Here is a 21,810-nt window from a genome sequence, read left to right on the forward strand (position 1 = left end):
ATATGCACCGTGACTCATCCGGACAAAATAATCTTATGAGGCAGGTACTATTTATAGATGGGGATATTGAGCCTCAAAGAGGTTAACTGACCTGCCAAATCCAAGCAATCTGCCTTCAGAGTCCAGACTCTTCAACAGCACAGGAGACTTCTCATGGGCTTGCTGGTTCTCACCTTACCACAGCGGGAGCCTTTGTAATAGGTTTAGTCACTACTGCTGTTTGCTTTGACCAAGTGATCAATTGAGGGAAAAAGTAACATAGGGAATAACAGGTGAAGAGTAATCTTTTCCTTTCAAGTAAACTCCATCTTTTGTAGTTTTAACAATGGTGTCACCTTTAGGAGTGAGAAAAGTAGAAGGAAGCAATTTGAAACCAATTCGGGAGCCTCTGACGTGGCAGATGTGGTTAAGAGGGCAGGCACTGGTGCCAGAACTGCTGAGGTCACCATTTACTAGCTTTACCACCTACTAGCTGTGTGACCTTAGGCAAGTTACTTAACTGTTCTGAACCACCAGCTCTCATCTGTAAACACTAAGACTAATCATAGCACCTACTTTGTAGCAATCTCGAGAAGATTAAAGTAGTTCTGGATGGTGGCTACATGTAGTAGGTGCTCAACTAATATTAGCTACAAAACAAGCAAACTGTACTTGGAGTCATGAAGATCGAATCCTAGCTCTGACTCAGAAATGGAGAGAGGGCGGAATAGGATCATATGTGGTAGAGCAAACGCAGGCAAATGTGAATGGTAGAGCTAGATTGTGCGCACGTGGTATTCACCATGCGTTCTTTCAAAATGACATCTTGAAGATGGAGAACAAAGAGACCCAACAAAGGAACTTGCCATTTCTTGCAATAACAATGTCATATGAGGATGTGATGCTCAGAGTTGTGGCACCATCTTGGGATTATGAGTGAAAAACAAGAGAACCACTGAGATACCAACCCAGAGTTCTAACGTCATTGAGTCACTGTTAGGGACTGAACTGTGTCCTCCCAAAATTCATAGGTTGAAGCCCTAACTCCCAATGTGACTGTATTTGGAGACAGGGCATTTAAAGAGGGAATGAAAGTTAAATGAGGTCATGTGAGTGGTCCTAATCCAATTTGACTGGTGTCTTTATAAGAAAAGGGAGAGACACAGGATTCAAGCACAGACAAAAGGCCATGTGAGGGCACCATGAGAAGGTGGCCATTTGCAAGCCAAGGAGAGAGGCTTCGGGAGAAACCAAACATGACAACACCTTAATCTTGGGTTTCCAGCCTCCAGAACTGTGAGAAATAAATATCTGTTGTTTAAACCACCCAGTCTGTGGTATTTTGTTATGGTGGCCCTAGCTGACTAAAACAGTCATTGAATTAACCAACCTTAGAATTATCTATCTGCTGCCTTCAGTGATGGAATAAATGTCCTTATTTCTTTAAAAACAATCCTAGTCTTTTCAGCAAATGGTGCTGGAACAACTGGGCTTACACATACAAAAAAAAAAAAAAAAAAAGAATCTAGACACAGACCTTACAACCTTCACAAAAATTAACTCAAAATGGATCACAGACCTAAATGTAAACATGAAACTATAAAACTCATAGAAAATAACATAGGTGAAAACCTAGATGACCTTGGGTAAGGCAATGACTTTTTAGATATAACACCAAAGACAGGATCCATGAAAGAAATAATTGATAAGCAGAACTTCATTAAAATTAAAAACTTCTGCTCTGTGAAACACAATGTCTAGAGGATGAGAAAACAAGCCACAGATAAGAAAATATTTTCAAAAGACACATCTGACAAAGGATTGTTATCCAAAATAAGAACTCTTAAAACTCAATAATAAGAAAACAAACAACTCAACTGAAAATGAGCCAAAGATCTTAACAGATACCTCACCAAAGAAGATATACAGATGGCAAATAAACATGTGAGAAGATGTTCCATATCATATGTCATCAGGGAAATGCAAATTACAACAACAAGATACCACTATGCACCTATCAGAATGGCCAAAATATGGAACACTGACAACAGCAAATGCTAACAAGAATGTGGAGCAAAAGGAACTCTCATACATTCATGGCGGGGATGCAAAATGATACAGTCCACAGTTTGGTGGTTTCTTACAAAACTAAACATACTCTTACCACATGATCAAGCGATCACACTCTTGGGTGTTTACCCAAAAGAGCTGAAAACTTATGTCCACCCAAAAACCTGGATGTTTATAGCCGCTTTATTGATAATTACCAAAGCTTGGAAGCACTCAAGATGTCCTTCAGTAGGTGAACAGATAAATTGTGGTCCATCCAGACAATGGAATATTATTCAGTGCTAAAAACAAATGAGCTATCAAGCCGTGAAAAGACATGGAGGGAACTTAGATTCATATTACTAACTGAAAGAAGCCCATCTATTCAGGCTACATAATGTATGATTCCAACTATATGACATTCTGGAAAAGGCAAAACTATAAAGAATATAAAAAGATCAGTGGTTGCCAGGGGTTGGAGATGGGGGGAGGAGATGAATAAGCAGGGCACACAGGAATTTTAAGGCAGTGAAAATACTCTGTATGATACCATAATGATGGATATATGTTAGTATACATTTGTCCAAACCCATAGAACATAAAGCACTAGAAGTGAACCATAATGTAAACTATGGATTTGGGGCAATTATGATGTGTCAACAGGGTCATCAATTGTAACAAATATACCACTCCAGTGGGGGATGTTGATAATTGGGGGGTGAGGGGCTACGTGTGTGTGGGACCAGAGGGCGTATGGGAAATCTCTGTGCCTTCCCCCCAATTTTGCTGTGAACCTTAAACTACTCAAAAAATAATCTTAATTTAAAAAAAGGAAAATAGAAAAAAGAAAAAAACCACAATCCAGGTTCTGCCCTATTTTAGATAAGTTCTTTAACTTTTACAAGTCCCAGTGTCTTCATGTGTAAAATAAGTATAATAATAATCTACCTCCTCGAGTCAGTATGAGGAATAAATGAGAGGGCATCAAGAACGTGTTCGGCACGGTGGTCAAGAATTGGAATGTGGCCATTTCTTTTAGAAGCAAAGAGTATACGAAAGATCTTTCTACATTATTGTGTTGGTTCTTCCACTGGACTGGGTGAAGAAGGATGAAAGGGCTGAATTGCTGTTGCCTTGTCAGATGAGACCAGGCTACGTTTCATGAAGAGGGCCAAGATGACAGCAGGACACAACCAAGGGTTTGGTCCACCCTTGGTCTTATTTACCACGTCTGAGTGTTCAGATTCAAGGTCATCGTGTCTTCAGAGCACCAACCTCACCCCTCAGGCCCACCTCCCTCCTAAAGCTCTGCATTAACCATCTGCCTAGGTTCATTGTAGCCCATGAAGCTTCTCCCCGCCCTGGCCCAAAGCAGAAAGGCAGTCCCACGAGAGCATCCCACCCACTGGGCAACCACTTACCCACATCAGCCCCGCTGAGTGCCTTCCCCAGCGGCCAGGGCCTCAAGTCCATTCTCTTCCCATTAACAGTGAGTGACTGTACACAGCCTTGAAAGCCTCGGTTTGTCCCTGTTGCTCTCACCAACCAGTAAGCACGGGGAGACCCACCAAGATAGAGAGGCGTCTGGAAGGTAATTTTACTGTACTGGCCCTTTAAGAAAGAGGGAAACAGTAACTCACTACACAAAGTCAAAAGCTAAAACACAACAGGTTTTCATGAGGGACATGGTTAAGATGCAATTTATAGCACCGGTGTTTTCTTCCATCTGTATTTAAGTCACTGTCCTACTGGAAAATTAAACCCACGGTTACCATAGAAAACTCAAGAGAGCTTCTCAGAGGGCTGTCTTTCGAGAAGGGATGATTTTGGAACCTAGAAGGGAAGGGAAGGTGGGTTAGAGCCAGGAGCAACCCAACAGGCAGTGTACCATGATGGGCATCCCAAAAAAAACCTTTCTCTTTCCAGTCCTGACACCAATTTACTGTGTATCTTGGATGGGTCATAGGGCTATTCTGTGTCTCAAAAGGTGATAATACTAATTTTGTGTATACGTGGGCTAACGTTTACCCTTTTACTGTCCTAGTCACCTTTATACTATATCCTGCAAGAGGCATTTGTGAGGGAGAGGGAAATTGCCAAGACTGAGTTGCAAAATATTTTGAAATTTGCTCATGGATACAATTTTTTTTAAGTGTTATTACAGCTAAGTAGGGACATTTCCAATCTTAGACTAAACCACAATCTGGATTGTAGATTTTGAGGTTACAAAATACAGAGCTGAACATTAGGTGGGACAGAATTAAGGTGCTCTTGGTTGTTGTTTTTACTGCAGAAATATCTCATTTGCTTGGATTAAAGGGTAGAGAAGGAGGTTGGCAGAAGGTATGCTGCGAGAAGTTATAAAATGTCTACAATGTAAGCCACTGAAACGTAATCTTTACCCTTTATACTTTTGTTATCAATAAGTAAAACATCTAATCATTGCTCTTCTAATGAATAGATAAGAATCGTTGGTAAATAGTATATTAAATGTGAGCTAGGCAGCTTTAAAGTATTTACAGTGGATTTTAAGGATTAATTCTTTGCCAGCCACTGGCGTATAGCTTTCGTGAGCTGAATTGAGTGCCCCGTTGGCTTATTTCACCGAGATCCTCAGGATTTACTTCTTCTGGATCCCTTCCTCACCCTTCTGGCCCTATTCCCTGATCCAGGACCACAGCAGGAGCCCGACAGCTAAATCCTTTTCTCCTTGTTTGGAACATTAAGTGCATCAGAGGGGTGGGTAGCTCCTCTGAAGCTCCCTTCACAACATCCCAGGCAATAGTCTTTGAGCCTAGCCTTTACCTTCCTCTAATGAGGGTTGTCTTTGGGCCTCTGGAGGCTGCTTTGCCTGCCCATGCAGAGAACTGGTGGTATCCTGGAGTCTGCAGTCCCCTGGCACAGCCCTTAACAAGTTTTAATGGGTGCTTAAGTGTGAAAGTCCAATTCCCTTGCTTTGGGTTGGCATCACTCCGTGGTACTACTTACACGCCAGAGCTCCCCTGTGGGATCAGGCTAAAGCCAGATCCTGATGAACTTTGCCTGAGATCTCACTCTTACTGACTTCTGTTCCTCCCCCATTCGTCTTAACCCCCTCTCTTACAGGTTTCCTATGGGATCCCTTTTTTTTTTTTTTTGTGGTACGCGGGCCTCTCACTGCTGTGGCCTCTCCCGTTGCAGAGCACAGGCTCCGGACGTGCAGGCTCAGCGGCCGTGGTTCACAGGCCCAGCCACTCCGCGGCATGTGGGATCTTCCCGGACTGGGGCACGAACCCATGTCCCCTGCATCGGCAGGCGGACTCTCAACCACTGCGCCACCAGGGAAGCCCTGGGATCCCTTTCTTCGTGCATCATTTGCATAAGACTCCTCATCTCAGGTCTGTTTTGGGGGAGCCCTGACTTAAGACAGAGTCACTATCTCTTGAGACAGTTTTCTCAAACATTCCACATCTGCGGTCCTGCTTATACAACTTGCTTAGCAAGTCTTGGTAGTAGAGAGGCAGATGTTGCCCTGAGTATCCACAAAATTACATGCTTTTTGTAATTAATGCTTACATGCATTAAAATCATACACTCTGAAGGCAATCCTCTTCGAGGATTAGAGTCCCTGTTAGAGTACTGCAAACTACACACATAGGCACCAGAATAGAATAGGATTATCACCTCCATTTTCCTAGATGCTATGCCTCTATTAATGCAGCCTATAATATCTTTAGCTTGTTGTTATCACATGGCCCTATTTATTAACCTTTATTGAATTTCCTTGTTTTAAACCCTAAGACATTTACACATGTGTTACTTCTGTTACAGCTTCTCCACCTGTATTCATGTTAGTATTTTGGACCCAAGTTCAAAGTGTCTTTATTCCTGTCAAATTTAATTTTAACCATAGTAGGCCTGTTGTTCTGGCATTTATGTGATTCTGCAGTGCATTTATCCCATCTTTCCCTTCCTTAGAAATATATGCATATCTGCATAAATGATCTTCCTGGATTCACATTCACTCTATTTGGATTCTTGTTCTTTTGGAACCACTGGGATTCAAATGAATGAGATTTATTTTTTTCTATTCTTTTTTTTTTTTTTTGTCAGCAAGTCATGACCCTTAATATAACATGTCTTGTCAGCAAAGAATAGTGAAGAGCCCGGGCAAGGAGAAAGCTATACACATATATACAAAGGCTTTTTTGCTACTTTTTTCCTCAGAGAATACAGATACCTGCCTGATTAGAATTACAGGCTCGGTTCCTTGGCAGGTTGCTAATCCCAACTGTTTACTCTAAACACAGTCCTAAAATTGCTCAGAGCATGACAAATATGTGAATACCTAGGTGATTTACCGAGTAGCCCAACAGTTACGCTGCTTTACCACTTCCTATAATCATGGCCCCAAAAAGGTGGATGAATGGATTACTCCTGAATATTGAACCAAGGGAACCTTTCGGGACGATTTTCTAAAGCCACAGGATTGCAACACCTCTGCCTTAAAAGCAAGCTTTGTGTTTGGCACTAATAATGGCTTCAATTCTTCCAATATGGGCCTTCCTCCACCCCCCGGCATTGATGTCCTTGTAGAAAGAGAACACGTCCCCGGGCACAGAGCCTACTGCACGTCCCTGTGCACCCAGGGCCATGATGCTGGCAGTCACCCTTCTCCTCGGTACATGTGGGATGGACACGTGCCCTGAAAGCCCACCTTGGGTGGAAAGCTGGCAGGGGCACATCAGAGCCAGGATGCATGGGTTTGCCATGAAAAGCAGCCCATCTGCCAGGGCTGTCAGCTCTCTGCAGCGGGATCCTGCCAGGGTGCTTGTGGTGCGTGCTGGGCAGGGGGGCAGGGAGTGAGGCTCGCACTCACCTGGGACTGGCCTGTCACCGGGGTGCCATTGTTCAGCTGCAGCAGCCCGTTCAGCCCATCTCTGTAGAGCGTAACTGTGTGCCAGCCCCCTAGCTTGATTTTGGTTTCACTCACGATGATGGCAAGCCCAGTTCCACAGTTAAACCTGTGGGGGAAGAAAAGAAAAGGAAAATTCTTAGATCGACCAGTTCATTATGTTTTCAGACTCCATGGACATCACTTCCAGGGTAATGGCTTCTTTGAGAGCCAGTCTGTCCAGAGTAGGTTTACAAATATCAAGAGCTGTTTACATCTACACACGGAAGAGCCAGACGCCTCCTTCCCTGGGACCTCCGCAGCCTGGTTGTCTTTAATCTGCCCATAGAACCTTTCAGTGTGGAGTCTCCTTTAACCCAACTTTCTCTGCAGCTTAGAGAATCCTGGGCAACTAAGATCTTCCCTCTCCTTCTCAGCAATGACCAGATGCTGAACATGGACTCAAGGTGCAGAGAATTAGAGCTTGAATCATTCTGCTTCTGGGGATTTCTCTGGGGACTCCCCACAACTCCGAAATGACAGGCTCAGTGCTGTAAATAAAATGTAAAAGAAAAAAAAAAAGAAACCAAGTCTTCACACTCATTTTGGCAAGCTGGCCAGCAATGCCATCTGTGTTCAGCTGGGCCTGAGTGCAGGGATGGTTTCCATGGGAGTCTCCACTCAGAGGGGATGTGGGTGGAGAACAAGCATTCTCAGACAGTTGCATTATTCTTTTTTCCCAACCTCCGTATGGCCTGGGGTGCCCTCTGGTCACTATGCCTGACATGTAGGATTCTGACCTTTTCCAGGCAACCTCCAGCAGCCACCATGCCATGTCCCCCATGAGTTCTGAGACTGCCGGTGGGGAAGGAAGTATGGCGGGTGTTGTCCATATCAGGATGTGTACTAATTGCTGCCCACTTCTCATGGCCTCCCTTTGTCTCCTGGTCATCAGTGGAGTGGAATGGGGTGGAGGGGCGTCGCAAAACAGGCTCACATAGCGGGGGGGATCTCAGAATCACGCAGTAGGAGTCGCAGAGATGGAGAGCTGCTACCAGCAAATAACCAACGGGGCTAGCGGGAGTCAATCAGATCCTCCAAGGGTTAGATCCGCATAAGGTTAGGGCCACTGCCCCAGATCCTGCTGGCTGACCTCAATCTCCCATCAATCAACGCATTTAGCAAAGGATGCGGGGATGGGGGTGGGGGCATTTTCTACCCCACGTGAGATGCTTGACAGTCTCATCCTTCTTAACCCAAAGTAATTTTTGTGCTAAAATAGTCAAAAGACAATCGTGGTTGGCGCTTACTGAGTGCTTTTGCTACAGGTCAGGCGCTGCTCTAAGTACTCTCATGTTTTCATTCATTTAATGCCCACAGTAGTCCTGGGAGGAAACATGGGCTCGGAGAGGTTAAGTCATCTGCTGACGGTCAGGCCGCAGGAGAATAGTGTCATCAGGATCTTAATCAGTGAGCCATGGAGAAGCACCCAGGATGACCCAATGATCCCCATTGGTTGTCCTCTAACAGGTGCCGTGTGCACCTCCATGAGGGTGGTTAAAACACTCACACGTCCACAGAACTCTGCATGCAGAAAACCACACGTAAACCAAAGGTGGCTTCCAAGGTGCGTTGGGACACAAATGATCTGGGCAGAGGAGGTAAGTCAAATAGTCCACCACAGCCCTGAGGAAAGACGAGGATGGGGTCCGAGCCTCTGGAAACGCTTAGGAGGCTATGGGCTCCTCTCTGGGCTCTGCGCTGTCAGCTGTATCTACCGCAGGGGACAAGGAGGAAGTCCCAGCCTTCTGCCCATCGCATCCACCGAAGCTCCAGGAGAGGAGGGACTCAATCGATCGCTTTGGCTCACTGCCGCATTCCCAGGCGCTGCAGCAGTGCCTGGTACACTGCGGTGGCTCAAGAAACATTTGCTGTTGAATGAATAAATGATCACAAGGTTCCAAACTCAAATCTGAGGGGCAACCCTGCCATCCTGATAGCCCAGTATTTAGTAAACTGGTCCGTGCTCATCTTATACACACTGTTCCTCTATTTACAGGGATCCATTGTGTATAGGTTTTGTTCACACTATAAGAAGGAAAACATAACGTAGGGTAGTATTAAAAGTCTAAGGGGTTTTTGGCAGGAGTTACCTGAACTGGAGTGAGCGCTGGACGACAGCCAGGGACATGAAATCCCCCCTCCCGTGCTCATTCTCCCCGCAGTAGAGCAGTAAGCCATCCTCCGCCTCTGCCTGTTATTATAGGAACGAAAGCCACACGAACAATGAGCGCCTCTTCTTCCATAAAGGGCCACCTGGAAACACTCATGAATACGAAACTTGAGCATCTCCACTGCGTTCCTATTTACAAGCATGTGGACTCCAATTACTTCCCAGGTACCCAGTCCCAGTCCACTTTCAATAAACAGAGGGCAGCGATATAAACAGTGTGTGAGGAATTTTGCAGTGACGCGAGAGGAAGGTGGCCCCATATCTGACCCACTCTTTACTTGGCTTCATGGATCCACCAGCAGAGGCTCTGGGAAACCATGTGCACAAAGACCGCAGTCACACAGGGGCTGCTCTCATGCTCATCAAATTCTATTCTCACCAAAGAGCATTTTAGTTTTTCCTTTTTTAAAAAAATTCCCATGCAAATTTGCTTCTTTCCTTCCATTAGGAGAACATGACAATACAAACAGCCCATGGACTAGTTTAGTTTTCACCCATGTTGTCTGTCCTAGACTGAGACAGATCATCTTTTGGACCCTCAACACTTTGACCGTGACCTGAAGGGGACTTGTTTCCATATCTCCAAACCGTTTCCTGTCATCTGAGATACGCAAAAGAATCACTTTAAGCTGAAGGCAATGAATTCTGATCCACAGCTGATTCAGATCAGAGAGCATCTATTGGGCCCTCACTGTGTGCCAGGGTTGCATATAGTCATTTTTCTATCTGTTCAGTTACAGTCATAATAATGAACGTTGTTTGGGCTTCCTTTAAAAGGAATTTGGGGCTGGAGAATGCATTTATACCTTCTGAAATCCTGGCCTGAGAAGTGTCACTATTATGAGTGTTGACCGAAAAAAAAATGCACAACCAGAAGTTGAGAATTATGTTTTATTTGGTGGACTTGCTGAGGACTTTAGCCCGGGGAACAGTCCCTTAGAGCTATTGGGCTTAAGTCCTCAGCAAATTTGCTGAATAAAACATAATTCTCAACTTTTAGGTTATGCATTTTTTTTTCAGTCAACACAAGCAACATGTGTGGAACCCAAATATTCTTCCTGGGAACCTTCAGGCCAACCATTTCCATAGTTCAGTAACATACAGAACCCACCCTCCCTTTGCTGCCGCCCTTGAGTGTGTAAGTGTGCCCATCGTTTTCGCTAACCTGTGAATGGGTTTACCCCCTGCTTCCTCTCCCCTCTCCTCCTCCCTTTGATGTAGCACACTGCTGTGTTACGGTGTCCAGTAAGCACTCATCAAAGGATTAATCCTTCTTACCCTAAATTCAAGAGTAATTTGAAATGCCTGATAAGAGTTCTTCAAAGGTTCAAAGGTTACATAGGAGTGGCCAAAGAATTGAGGATACTGTATAACAATATCTGGAAAGAGAAAAAGACAGAATCAAAGCACGCTGTTTCCTCACTTCAAATGCAAAAAAATCAGTACACACCATTGCCTGGATGTCATTAAGTAAAAACCCCTGACAGTCTGTTAAACCTAGCTTACCATCTTCTTCACTCTACTCTTTACCCCCAGGATTCTCATTCCTGGGGACTTTGAGCTTCTGAAATTCTTAGGGAGAAACTGGATCTTTGGAGATGGTTACTTGCCACCCTAAAGAGAAATCAATGGCTTTAAGGCCGCTGACACCTGCTTTCTAGCTGTACATCTGTGTGATATAAGTTGGCTCAATTATTATCCTTCTTAACCTTCACACACATGTTTCTGCTGCATTTTCTTAGTAGAGGTGTGATAAAAGTAAACCCACCCCCAAGATGCCATCAGGATGACTTATTAATTGCTCTGAAAGGACTACATGTTTGGCACATATAAGAATAGGGTTGCTATCTAACTAGAAGCAATGGAAGTTGCCTCACATTTGCCCTGTGTAGCTAACTAGCTAATTTAGTGACTAAAACATGGGAGAAGGGGCTTATCTTAGAAAAAGGACTTGAAGGAACCACGTGTGGATGCAAAACTGCCCTCTGGCTCCCAGTAGGGCCAACCCACCACCATGTTCCCCACCCCACCAGCCAAGGGCCTACCTTCTGAGCAGCTCTCACCACCTTTGCCCAGGTTGCAGTGGCATCGAGAGCCCCCCCAGGTGTAGTCATTGACACAAAAGCTGTCAGCAGAGCAGAGAATTTCATCACAAGACACGTCAAAAAGCCTTGGCATCATAGCCGCACCATTATTCCCTTTCCTCTCCACTGGAGTGGGCTGTGGAGCCACCTCAGTCATGGGGAGAGATGCTGGGGTAGCGGGGACAAGCCTAGAAACGGCCATCGGGTTCGATCTGGGCACCATCTTGGATTCCACCCAAAATTTCTTATTCCCTTCTTTGATAGCAGGAAGCGGTTTAACCTGAAGACAGAGAAGGAAAAGGAGTTCAGGATTAACACAGAGCACAGTAATTAGACTGCCTTATTTATAGCTGACGCCTAACACTTGAAAATATAGTCACTTTTGATACTTACCAAAACCTTGGGATGTACAGAGGACAAATAGTACTGACTCCAGTTTATGGATAAAGAACTTGAGGCTAAGGATTTTAAGGACCTTCTCCTGTATTACTCAGAAAATCAGTGCTAAAGCTGATATTATGTGATTTATTATTACTACAATATCACGAAGAGGCATTTACCTCGTCAAGGAATTGTTCATTTCCTTATAAAGACTGAGTTTATACAATTTCACTTGGTGGGAATCTAAATACGTTTTTGCCAGATTGTGAAGGCAGCAGGCAGGAGCCGACTACAGAGCATGAGCATGGCTGGTACCTAGTTACTGTTAATTTATGATCACCTGGTGCCTAATAGTCAGAGGAAATAAATGTGTTAAAAGCAAATGAGCCAAGTGAAGTACGTTTTAAGTAAAACGTTAGTGGTCCATTGACTAAATCACCTTGTTCAGCAAGGAAACAAAAACACCCAGGTTTTCAAGCAGTACTTTTCTTTACCTCCTCAAAGGAAATATCCAAGTCTAAGTCGTCTTCATATGTGTCATCATCCTCGCTGACTTCTGTGTCGGTTAGATAATGGGGTCCATAGCGCCCACTTCCTGATTCCTCGGGGCCTTCACAGAGAAAAGCAGCACACCGCAGTCAGCACATGCTTTCGCTCCCTTTTTACGCTAACGCAGCCACATACAGAGCTGTGCTGAATGGATGGAGATGTATCGGAAACACACAAGGAATTCGACACAAAAGAGGAAGCAGCACTGAGCAAAAAGTATGAAAAACATTTCATCTCCTAAGTAATCAAGGAAAAGCCTCTTAAAACCAGAAAGAGCCGCCATTTTATACTGACAAGACTGGCAAATACAAAAGTTGGGCAATAAAAGATACTACCAAGGATGGGATCAATGGAGACTCATACTCTGATGTTAGGTGTGTAAACCGGTACATCCCCTTTGCAAAACACTTAGAAATATTTAATGAAGTAGAATATGTTCATAGCTTTTGATGCAGCAATGTCACCCCAACTTACAAAATCTGGAGAAACTTTTCCACATGTGCAAAGAGACATGTGCATAACACATTCATAGCATCAGAATTTGTAATTGTTAAAAAACCCAACTTTGCTATTTTTATAATATCAAGTAATAGCCCAAAAATCTATCAACAGATAATGGATAAATGAATTATAGTATATCTGGGGAATGGGATACTGTGTAACACAGGAAATGAATAAGTGGATATTTAATAAATCAAGATGGTTGAATCTCACAAGATTTCACGAAAAAAATGCAAGTTGCACAGGAACATATCCAGTTTGATGCCATTTATATAAAAGTCAACAGCAAGAAAAACTATATATTATTTAAGGTTATATATATACAGTTGTCCCTCTTCCCTTGGCATCTGAGGGGTGGTTTTGGTGCAGGACCCCCTCAGATACTAAAATCTCCGGATGCTCAAGCTCCTTATATAAAAGGGCAGAGTACGGTCGGTCCTTGGTATCTGCGGATTCTGCATCCACGGATTCAACCAACCACGATCAATATGGACGGCCGACTATATTCAAACTCTTGAGAAAAGTAAGGCAAGGGCCAAAAATACATGGGAAAGGTTAGAAGAGGGATATGAAAGAGGTGTGACACACAGGGGCCTTTGATAGTACTCTATAATATTCTATTTCTTAAGATAGATGCTGGGTACCCATGAGTGTTCATATTATTTTTATATATTACATAAAAACATAAAAGTAATATCACATATATATAAAAGTATATATATACTTTTGACATATGAGATATTTCATTAAAAGTTCTTCAGAATAAGAAAGAGACATTATACTAGAGCAAACACTCCCACGCCCAGAAAAAAAAGCGTCCCTGGGTGGCATCTTGGAGGTCAACCATTTCCAAACATCTTAGCAGGACAACAGGATCTTTCAGAACTGTAAGGTGGGCTGAGAAAAACTCATAGGGGACAATACAGGGTATTGTTCTTTGGGGGATGGTCAGATTAACATTTTTATTCAGTTGTCATCCACAAAGTCTACTGATCCACAGCAGTCCTGACTTAGGCTAGACACAGGAAGCCCTACCCCCAGGATCTGAGAGCCTTTCAAAGTGCTGCTCCATAGCGCCCCCATTTCCTGGCTTTGGGTAGGCGCAGGTACCAGCTGCCTTCTCTGATCCAGTCACACCAGGCACCAGGCTTTACGGCTGTAACAACTCTGGCAACAGGAACTGACTTTTGTAGGTCATTGATGCCCATTAGTTATTGAATGATTAGTTAAAAAAAGAAAAAAATGACATTAAAAACATAAATTGAACTTAAAGACAATTCTGCTTGCAGAATAAGCTAAGCCAAACACCTTTCTCACAAAAGCAAACTCACCCTCTTGTAAGCAAAGAGCAAGCAGATTGAACACGAAACTAAAGGAAATGTCAGAAAGGGAGTGTGGGATGCCTGCTCAGTGGGCACGCTGCTGACCGGGTATCTCCTCCTGCACCAGGAAGAGGGAGACGTGGTCGGCAGGTGATCCAAACACATCGGAGAAGGTCCTGTTCTCAGGTATCAGGCACATCTTGGTGGAGGTGTTCTCACCACCTCCACGCCAATTCCCCAGTTTTATTTAAAATAGCCCACATGTCAGCTGAAAATTCAAGCCTGTTGATGTCAGATTTATACCTGGATGCAAATTCTCTTAAGCCACCTGCATCCAGCTAGCACAGCTGTGTGCCAGATGTCTTCACACAAAAAGCTAGAGGCCCTTGAAAACAGCTTCCCCTCTCTTGTCTCTCTGTATCTTTCTACCTCTCTCCCTGCCTCTCTCTCTTTCTCTGGGCCTCTTTCTTCTCCCCTTCCTCACTCTCCATTTCTATCTCTGTCTCTCTCATATTTTCAGAATGGATGAATTTCACTAGAACCAATTCATTTGCTAATAAAAGAATTATTTTAGCACATGCATGGAGAGACCTGGGTTTTCTCTTCCGTAGGTGGGCCTCTGTACCTCCAGGGTGTTCACCCTTGCCCTCTGCACATTCTAGCCATTCTGGCACTATTCTCATCATCTCAAGATTCTCTGCATTTCATCTTATAATACTCTATCTGGAAAAAAAAATCTTCAAGGACCCCAACTGCCAACAAGATAGATGTCCAGGCTCCTTGGTCAAGAATCCCAATGATCACAACTCCTCTTCCTCCTCCCTTCTCCTATCACCATTATTTATTGAAACCTACTGCCTCTCTCCTACTGATAGGTACTGTTGTTTGCTTCATATCATACATTTCTAAACTTTACAATAATCCTGAAAGGTAAGTGTGGTGAATTTCATTTGGTAGATAAGAAACTGAAGTCAGGGCAGTTAAGTGGTTTGACCAAGATGAAACCCTTTGTAACTGGCCGAGCCTAACTCAAAACCAAGTTTGCTGCTTTCCCAGTGCCTGCAGGAGAAGAAATCACTGTGGAGAGAGGAAGAGCCTGGGATTGAGAAAATTAACATTTATTGCTCATTTTTACCGTGCCAAGAGCTTTTCATAGATTGTTTCTATTAATTCTCACAAAATCCTGTGAAATTGGTATTATTCCTCCCATTTTACCATGTGAAGGTATAAACTGAAAAAGATTAAATAACTTGCTCAAAGGCACACAGACAATATACAGCGGCACTAGATTTATCCTTGGTCTCTTTTTTGATTACATCATGCCACTTATAATCGGACTCCAGAGCATGGTTTTGACTCTTTTTTTCCCCCTCTTCCAAAGTTTTAATGGCCAAACTGGTTTACCAGTTGACTTGTGAACACATCTTGTGTTTTCTTACCCCAGGACTTTGGTTAACGCTCTTGTCCACATCACCCTCCTTTTCCCTCTTGTGTGTCCTTATATACATAGTCTAGCCACCCTTCCAGCTGCATGCATTCTGTGGAGACAGAGCTGAATGTGTATCATCCAAAGACCAAAATCAAGTGATATTTTAAAAAGAGAACAACAGGGCTTCCCTGGTGGTGCAGTGGTTGAGAGTCCGCCTGCCGATGAAGGGGATATGGGTTCGTGCCCCGGTCCAGGAAGATCCCACATGCCATGGAGCGGCTGGGCCCGTGAGCCATGGCCGCTGAGCCTGCGTGTCCGGAGCCTGTGCTCCGCAACGGGAGAGGCCACGGCAGTGAGAGGCCCGCGTACCGCAAAAAAAAAAAAAAAAAGAGAGAGAAAACAGACTCTTCTGGGAAAAAAATGGTGACTCCAGAAAAGATGGAGCAAGCCAAGGCCTGTAGGACATTCTTCCAACTCCTGGACAGTGCCATCCACCCACGAATACATGTCCCTAATCATGAGCGCAGAACAAGCTTCCACAGTTTGTTGAACTCAATGGATATTCAAGATGGTTTTTACATCCTCTGGACTCCTAGCCTCGGAATGTTGCCCTTGTGTTTCTCAACTCAGTTGTGAACCCCCTGAGGGCAGGAACCATATTTTAGACTTCTTGATATACCTCCCCATCCTCCATTTAAGTAATACTTCACATACTCACCAAAAGCCAAGGCTTCCACCATGCATGGGAGATACTACCACAGTGCTGCACTATGGAGGGACTCTGTCCTGTCCTGGCCCAGCTGGTCAGGCCTGTTTAAGTGGTGGAGTATCGGGGACAAATCCTTGTACGGTGAGACTTTGCCCCCAAATCCAAAGACATTCTCCCCAAACTGCCACCATTCCTGTCTCTTTCCCCAACTCAGAGCTAGAAGTTTAGAGCTGGAAGAGGACTTAGACACCATCCGGTCCAAAAGTCTCATTTCATAAATGTGGAAACTCAGGCCACAGAAGAGAAGTGACTTGAAACCAAGGTCATGCATCTCATTAGTGGAAAATTCAGGACCAGAACCAAACCATATGACCCTTAGTTCAATACGCAAAATAACATACACATGTTTTGACACCGAGTATCTAATATACTTTAGCCAGAAGGATATAGAGGAACCAGGGGTTGGAGTGTGGGTAACTGAGTTCTCGTCCTGCCCTTTAACCCACCCTAGGAAGTCTACCTTGAAGGAAACTCTTAGAGGAAAGGACCACAAATGCATTGCTGCAGCTATGAAATGGTACCATGATGAGAATGGAAATGACTCCAGCTTCTCTGCTCATTTTGACAAGTAAAATAAGGCATATATTGTTCAATGAATAAGGTTCTTTGGTCCTTATAATCATTGCTTCTGTTTGACACTGCATATAACCTATCTCTTTGAAGCCAGAGGTTACTGCTCAGTTTGGGGAAACAAAGCGTGTGAGATAAGGGTAGGATGACAATGTGGAATTAGAAGGACTTAGAGTCAAAGACATCTTGACTTTTGTAGAAAGGCCTTGGAGATCAGCTAGCACAAGTCCATTTTACAGAGGAGTAAACTGAGGCTCAGAGAGACCATGCGACTAGCCCACAGAGACAGTTCAGTGGCAGAGCTGGTCTAGAATTCTGGACTCCTGATGCTGCACTCCAATACTCTTTGCAGCATCTCTTCCTGTTTCTCATAATTATCCAGGCTAATTGTCATTTCCCATTTTTAACAGGAAGGAAATGAGCAGAGAGAGGACCAGACACAGTATGGTGTGAAGACATCTGGAATTAAGTTCCCCACTCTTGTTTCCTGATGACCACACCACCTCAGATCTCAAATCCATGGCTTCCCTAAAGATTTTACCAATGCTGTTTCTAAGTGAGCACAGAACGTACAGTCCAAGCCACTGATAAGAATTCTCCCAGTAGCCTGGGGTTATTGTAATTAAAGTGCATAACTCACCTCTCTCTACTTGACACTTTGTTAATTAGGAAAAGAGAACATTGAAAAGGAGTCATTTATTTAGAACCAGAATAGTCAAACCATCAACTGAATACAAAACAAGTTCAAGGGTTATTCCACTACAAGGAAAACTAATATAGAAAAGACAAATTTCTATTACTATATTACAGGATGACTTTTGTTTAAAAAAAAAACAACCTGTATGCTTGGTTTTATTGAGTCATCACCAGTTTTCTATAAACAGTAAGTTTCTCTGATGTATCATGGTATAGTTGGAAATACCCCTAGTCATGGAAACCAAAAACTGGGAGAGAGATGGACACAAATGACTGTGTGACCTTGAACGAGTCATTTAATCTCACCGGTTCTCGTGTTTTCTAACAAAACAAGGAACTGGACTGGATTTGATGACCTGCTGGCACTAACATTCTGCGACCCTAAAGTTTACACTTTTAATTCAGACACATTGCAAGCATCTGTTACTCCAAGCGAAGTTTGAAAAAGAAACAACTAGGGAATTTCACTTATGTGGATGAAAAAAGGAGTTAGTTCAGCATGGAAGTTACACGTCTTGGGGATTGTAACTTTGTGTTCAATAATATAAGCCTCCCAGAAGATGTGAGTTATCATTTATCAGAATTCATCTTCATTCATAAGGACCAGGTTGTATTTGGGTTTCTTTTCTTAACAGCTCTTAGCAATGATGAGAGAGGAGTACTTATTCTTCACTCCTGAAGCTGCAATCATGAGAAGAGCTTCCTGAAATACTGTTGAATGCTTGTCCAACCTTTTCGCCTCCCTACAGAGGTAGAGACAGAAACTTAGATGCTGAGTAGAAGCATTTGGTCCATATTTCTGAACTGAGTGAAGCTAATCTATCAAAGGACCTGGGGGAGGGAGGAGGAATTTGGGGCAAATTTGGTCTCTCCCACCTTCCTTCTCTACCTCGACAAGTGGATAGCAGTGACCTGGGCAGGTGTGATCTCTCTGCAAACCCAAACTTTCCCTCAAGTGGGTTCCATAGCCTGGATTGGGCAAAAGGGAGTTTGCAAAAGGGAGCTTGTGCCTTAGAGTAAACTATGTTCTCTGATCTAGCCTTTATCATAAACAAGGACAAGCATTTGATTCTTTATCGTCTGAGTTTGTTGTCTTATTTCTCAGTTGGTTCAGAAAATGGACAAAGAGAAGAAGTGTTGTTAGCTGGGCATCCTCAAAACCCCAACATCAGCCTCGGCGACAGGGACTCAGAGGCTCTGCAAGAATGCTGAATGGTTTCCTTTGCTCCTCCCTTTCCCACAAATAATCTGTCTGGTTCTTTTCTTTCCACCTGAGCGAAACTAACTCATCCCGGGGTACGTTTCTGTGGTGGTAGGGGTGGGATGGTTGGGAGAGAATGGCTCTAGAGAACCAGCTATAGGCAGGTATGTTTGCTCTTTTCCATTCATCATGCTTCATGAAACCCTTACTTGACAACAGCCCAAGAATGTCACCCCAGACACCAAATGACTTCTAGAGCCCTCACCTCAAAACTTCCCTGACTCCTTTACCTTTATGATCTTTATGCCTGCACACACACAGGAGGCGTCAACTGCAAAACCCCTGTGGAGTGTTGTCTTTGGAAGAACACAAACCAGTCAGCCAAGCACAACCCGCTGTAGCCTTCTCCCTTGGAGTCTCCCTTTCTAAAGATAATGGGGCTGTGGAAAGCTAAGCAGATGGCCAGAAACCAAGGTGTGAGGTACCTGCGTCTCTACTTCCTGCTGATGGAGGAGATACACAGGCAAAGCATAACGCAAGAGGTGGCTGTGAACACAGCAGGACAACCTATGGCCATGTTTTCATCATGGTGTGCTGAATATTTCAGGTGTGGACTCTTTGTAACTTCAGAGAATAATGAATACTAATTCGTTGACAACATTCTGTGGGGATGCTCAGGACTTGAGGTGGAGTGGGCAGTGTATAAGTTAGATAGGCAAGTAAAATATTTCTGAACAGCTGAAAGAGTGGCTGGCAGGGTTATGTATACAGCAGGCCCTCAGTACGTATTACTTAGATAAGAGAGTGAGTGAATGAGTGAATGTTCCCTAGAAGAGCAAAATCTTCTTACAAGGTGCTCTGCACATGACAAATGCAAAAAAAAAAAAAAAAATGTTTGTTGAAAGACCTTAGCTTTAATCTGGTCTTTGGCAATGCTGTAAGTGTCTAATCAGTCATTTTCACTAGGAGTTTAGTAGTAATTCTCAAGTAACTATTAATAACAGAAAACTACTGTCCATAGTGTCAGGAAAATAACAGGGCTTGAAAAGTGAGAGTTTACTCTCTCTCCACCCCACCCCTCTCTTTCTCTTTCTGCAAGATAATTTGACAGTATATACCAAGTGTTTTGAGTTATTCGATTTTCTGATTCTACTACTAGGAATTTGTCCTAAGAAAATAGTCAGATGTATAAAAACATTCATTATCATTTAAACATTACTTTAAGAAATTTAATGGCATGTTCTATGTTCATGGGATGAATTTATGTTTGGAAATATGGAGGTCATTGGCTCTCTTTACATGAGTGGTGGGATTGGAGGCAGACTGGAGTGAGTTGAAGAGTTAATAGGACGTTGGAAAAAAAGTAGTAACAGTTAATGTAGACAACACAATAACTCTAGCCTGAAGGAAAGCAGAGAAATGAGATGGTAGATGGAAGGGTTGTGGGATCCAGGAAGTCTTTTCTGTGAGTGTGGAATACATGGTTGCATGCTGACGGGAATGATCTAGAAAAGCAGAGAGTGAAGGATGGATCAAGTAGGAGAGATTGGGGGGCAGAAAACAAAAAACAGATGTATTTGGTGTGATCTGCAATTGGCTTAGTATTGTACAAGACAGGGCTTGGTTCAGATCTTGCACTTGGGAATCAGGAGGTAGAATAGAGAGATTGAGATGAGAAAGAGAGAGGAGACGCAGCTCACCAGGGGCTCACAATCCAGTCAGGAGGAAGACACATGTACCTACAACCGCAGGGCAAGATGACTGATGCTATTGTGAGAGTGAGCTCCAGTGTCTCTGTGGGTTTTCTGTTCTCCTTAAACTGGCTTCAGAGTGGAGCACCAACTGTGGTCCAGTTCTCTTGTAGGTGTTCTGATTGGCAAATGGTTTAAACTAAAAACACTTACACCCTATCATCCCTCTTCTCTCCTCTGAGAAAAGGTGCTAGGGGAAAATAATTACCATCATGAAATTCTGTGTTTGATTAAATGATTGTTCAGCAGTGAGAGTGAAACAAAAACATGATCGCAAAGCCTGAGAGAGTTTGTCCCTAACAGACCTTTAAGGATTTACTGAGAAGTATACTTCAGGAAGAAGGAAAGAGTAAGATGCAAAGGGTAGTGGGCAGAGAAACTGTATGGATAAATCTAAACAAGTGTTACTATAAAAATAAATAAATAAAAAGTCTAAACTTGTACCTATTAAACAAAGTGGAACAAAAATGCTGAAAAGTAATATGTAAGACAAGAGGGAATTGATTTGGATCGAAGCTGCTAAGGTCCTTTTATTGTTTGTGAAGAGGGTAATAGATGTTTATTAACTTTAGACCATAAAAGTTTGAAAGTTAACAATTTATGGGTAGTAAATAAAAGAATATATAACTTCATCCCAATGGAGAGGAAAGGGGACTAAGAAAATACAGTCAATTCTATAGAAGACAGGAAAGGAGCAAAGATAAAGATCCCCTCTCCAAGAAAATGGAAAAAGCAGAGTAAATAGTACAAAATAAGATGGTAGGAATTTTTAAAAATGTCAACAATTATAATAACTATTAACGTAATAAACTTGCCATCTAAAAGACAGTGCTTGTCAGATTGGAATTTTAAAAGTTAAGCATTAGGTTGTTTCCCAAAAGTACTTAAAACATAAGACACAGAGAGATCAAATGTTTAAAAAAAAAAAAAAGAGTAATAGATGTTTCAAGCAATACCTAAAAGAAAGCTAGTGGATCTACATTATTATTGGACAACATAGACTTTAAGGGGAAAATGAAGTATTATTAATGATAACAATTGTTACTAAGTAATGAGTAAAGGAACCATCAGGAATACAAAACGTGTAGGTATCTAATATTACAACCTCATATATATATTAAAAAAATCGAGAGAGGTGCAGGGAGATACAATGGAAAATTTTAACATATCTCTCTCAGTAATTGTTAGATCAAGCTGATAATATAGAAGATTTGAACAACGATATTAAAAAGCTTGATCAAAAGGACATATATAAAACCCTAGACACCAAAGTAAGAGAATGCATATTCTTTTCAAAAGTACATGGGAAAAGTGCATGAAAAGAAAATTGTAACTACAGAAAAAGAAAAGAAAATTCCACAAATTCCAAAAATTTAAAACAGACTTCTAAATATAAGAGCCTTGGGAATAAATCTAACAAAAG

At 42.9% G+C, this 21,810-nt stretch overlaps 1 protein-coding gene across 1 annotated transcript in view; it reads right to left on the reverse strand.

Annotated features, from left to right (window-relative positions):
• EGFLAM (EGF like, fibronectin type III and laminin G domains) overlaps positions 1–21,810 on the reverse strand; it is a 171,449-nt gene that overhangs the window by 39,234 nt on the left and 110,405 nt on the right. Inside the window, exons 8-13 of the mRNA XM_060007067.1 lie at positions 12,094–12,209; positions 11,180–11,498; positions 10,413–10,513; positions 9,055–9,155; positions 6,887–7,031; positions 3,450–3,639 (exon numbers count right to left, since the gene is read on the reverse strand). Of these exons, the coding sequence (XP_059863050.1) occupies positions 3,450–3,639; positions 6,887–7,031; positions 9,055–9,155; positions 10,413–10,513; positions 11,180–11,498; positions 12,094–12,209 (972 nt within the window). The remainder of the gene's footprint in view (positions 1–3,449; positions 3,640–6,886; positions 7,032–9,054; positions 9,156–10,412; positions 10,514–11,179; positions 11,499–12,093; positions 12,210–21,810) is intronic.

This window comes from Delphinus delphis, chromosome 3 (genome assembly GCF_949987515.2).
Source record: "Delphinus delphis chromosome 3, mDelDel1.2, whole genome shotgun sequence".
Classification (NCBI taxonomy): Eukaryota; Metazoa; Chordata; class Mammalia; order Artiodactyla; family Delphinidae; genus Delphinus; species Delphinus delphis.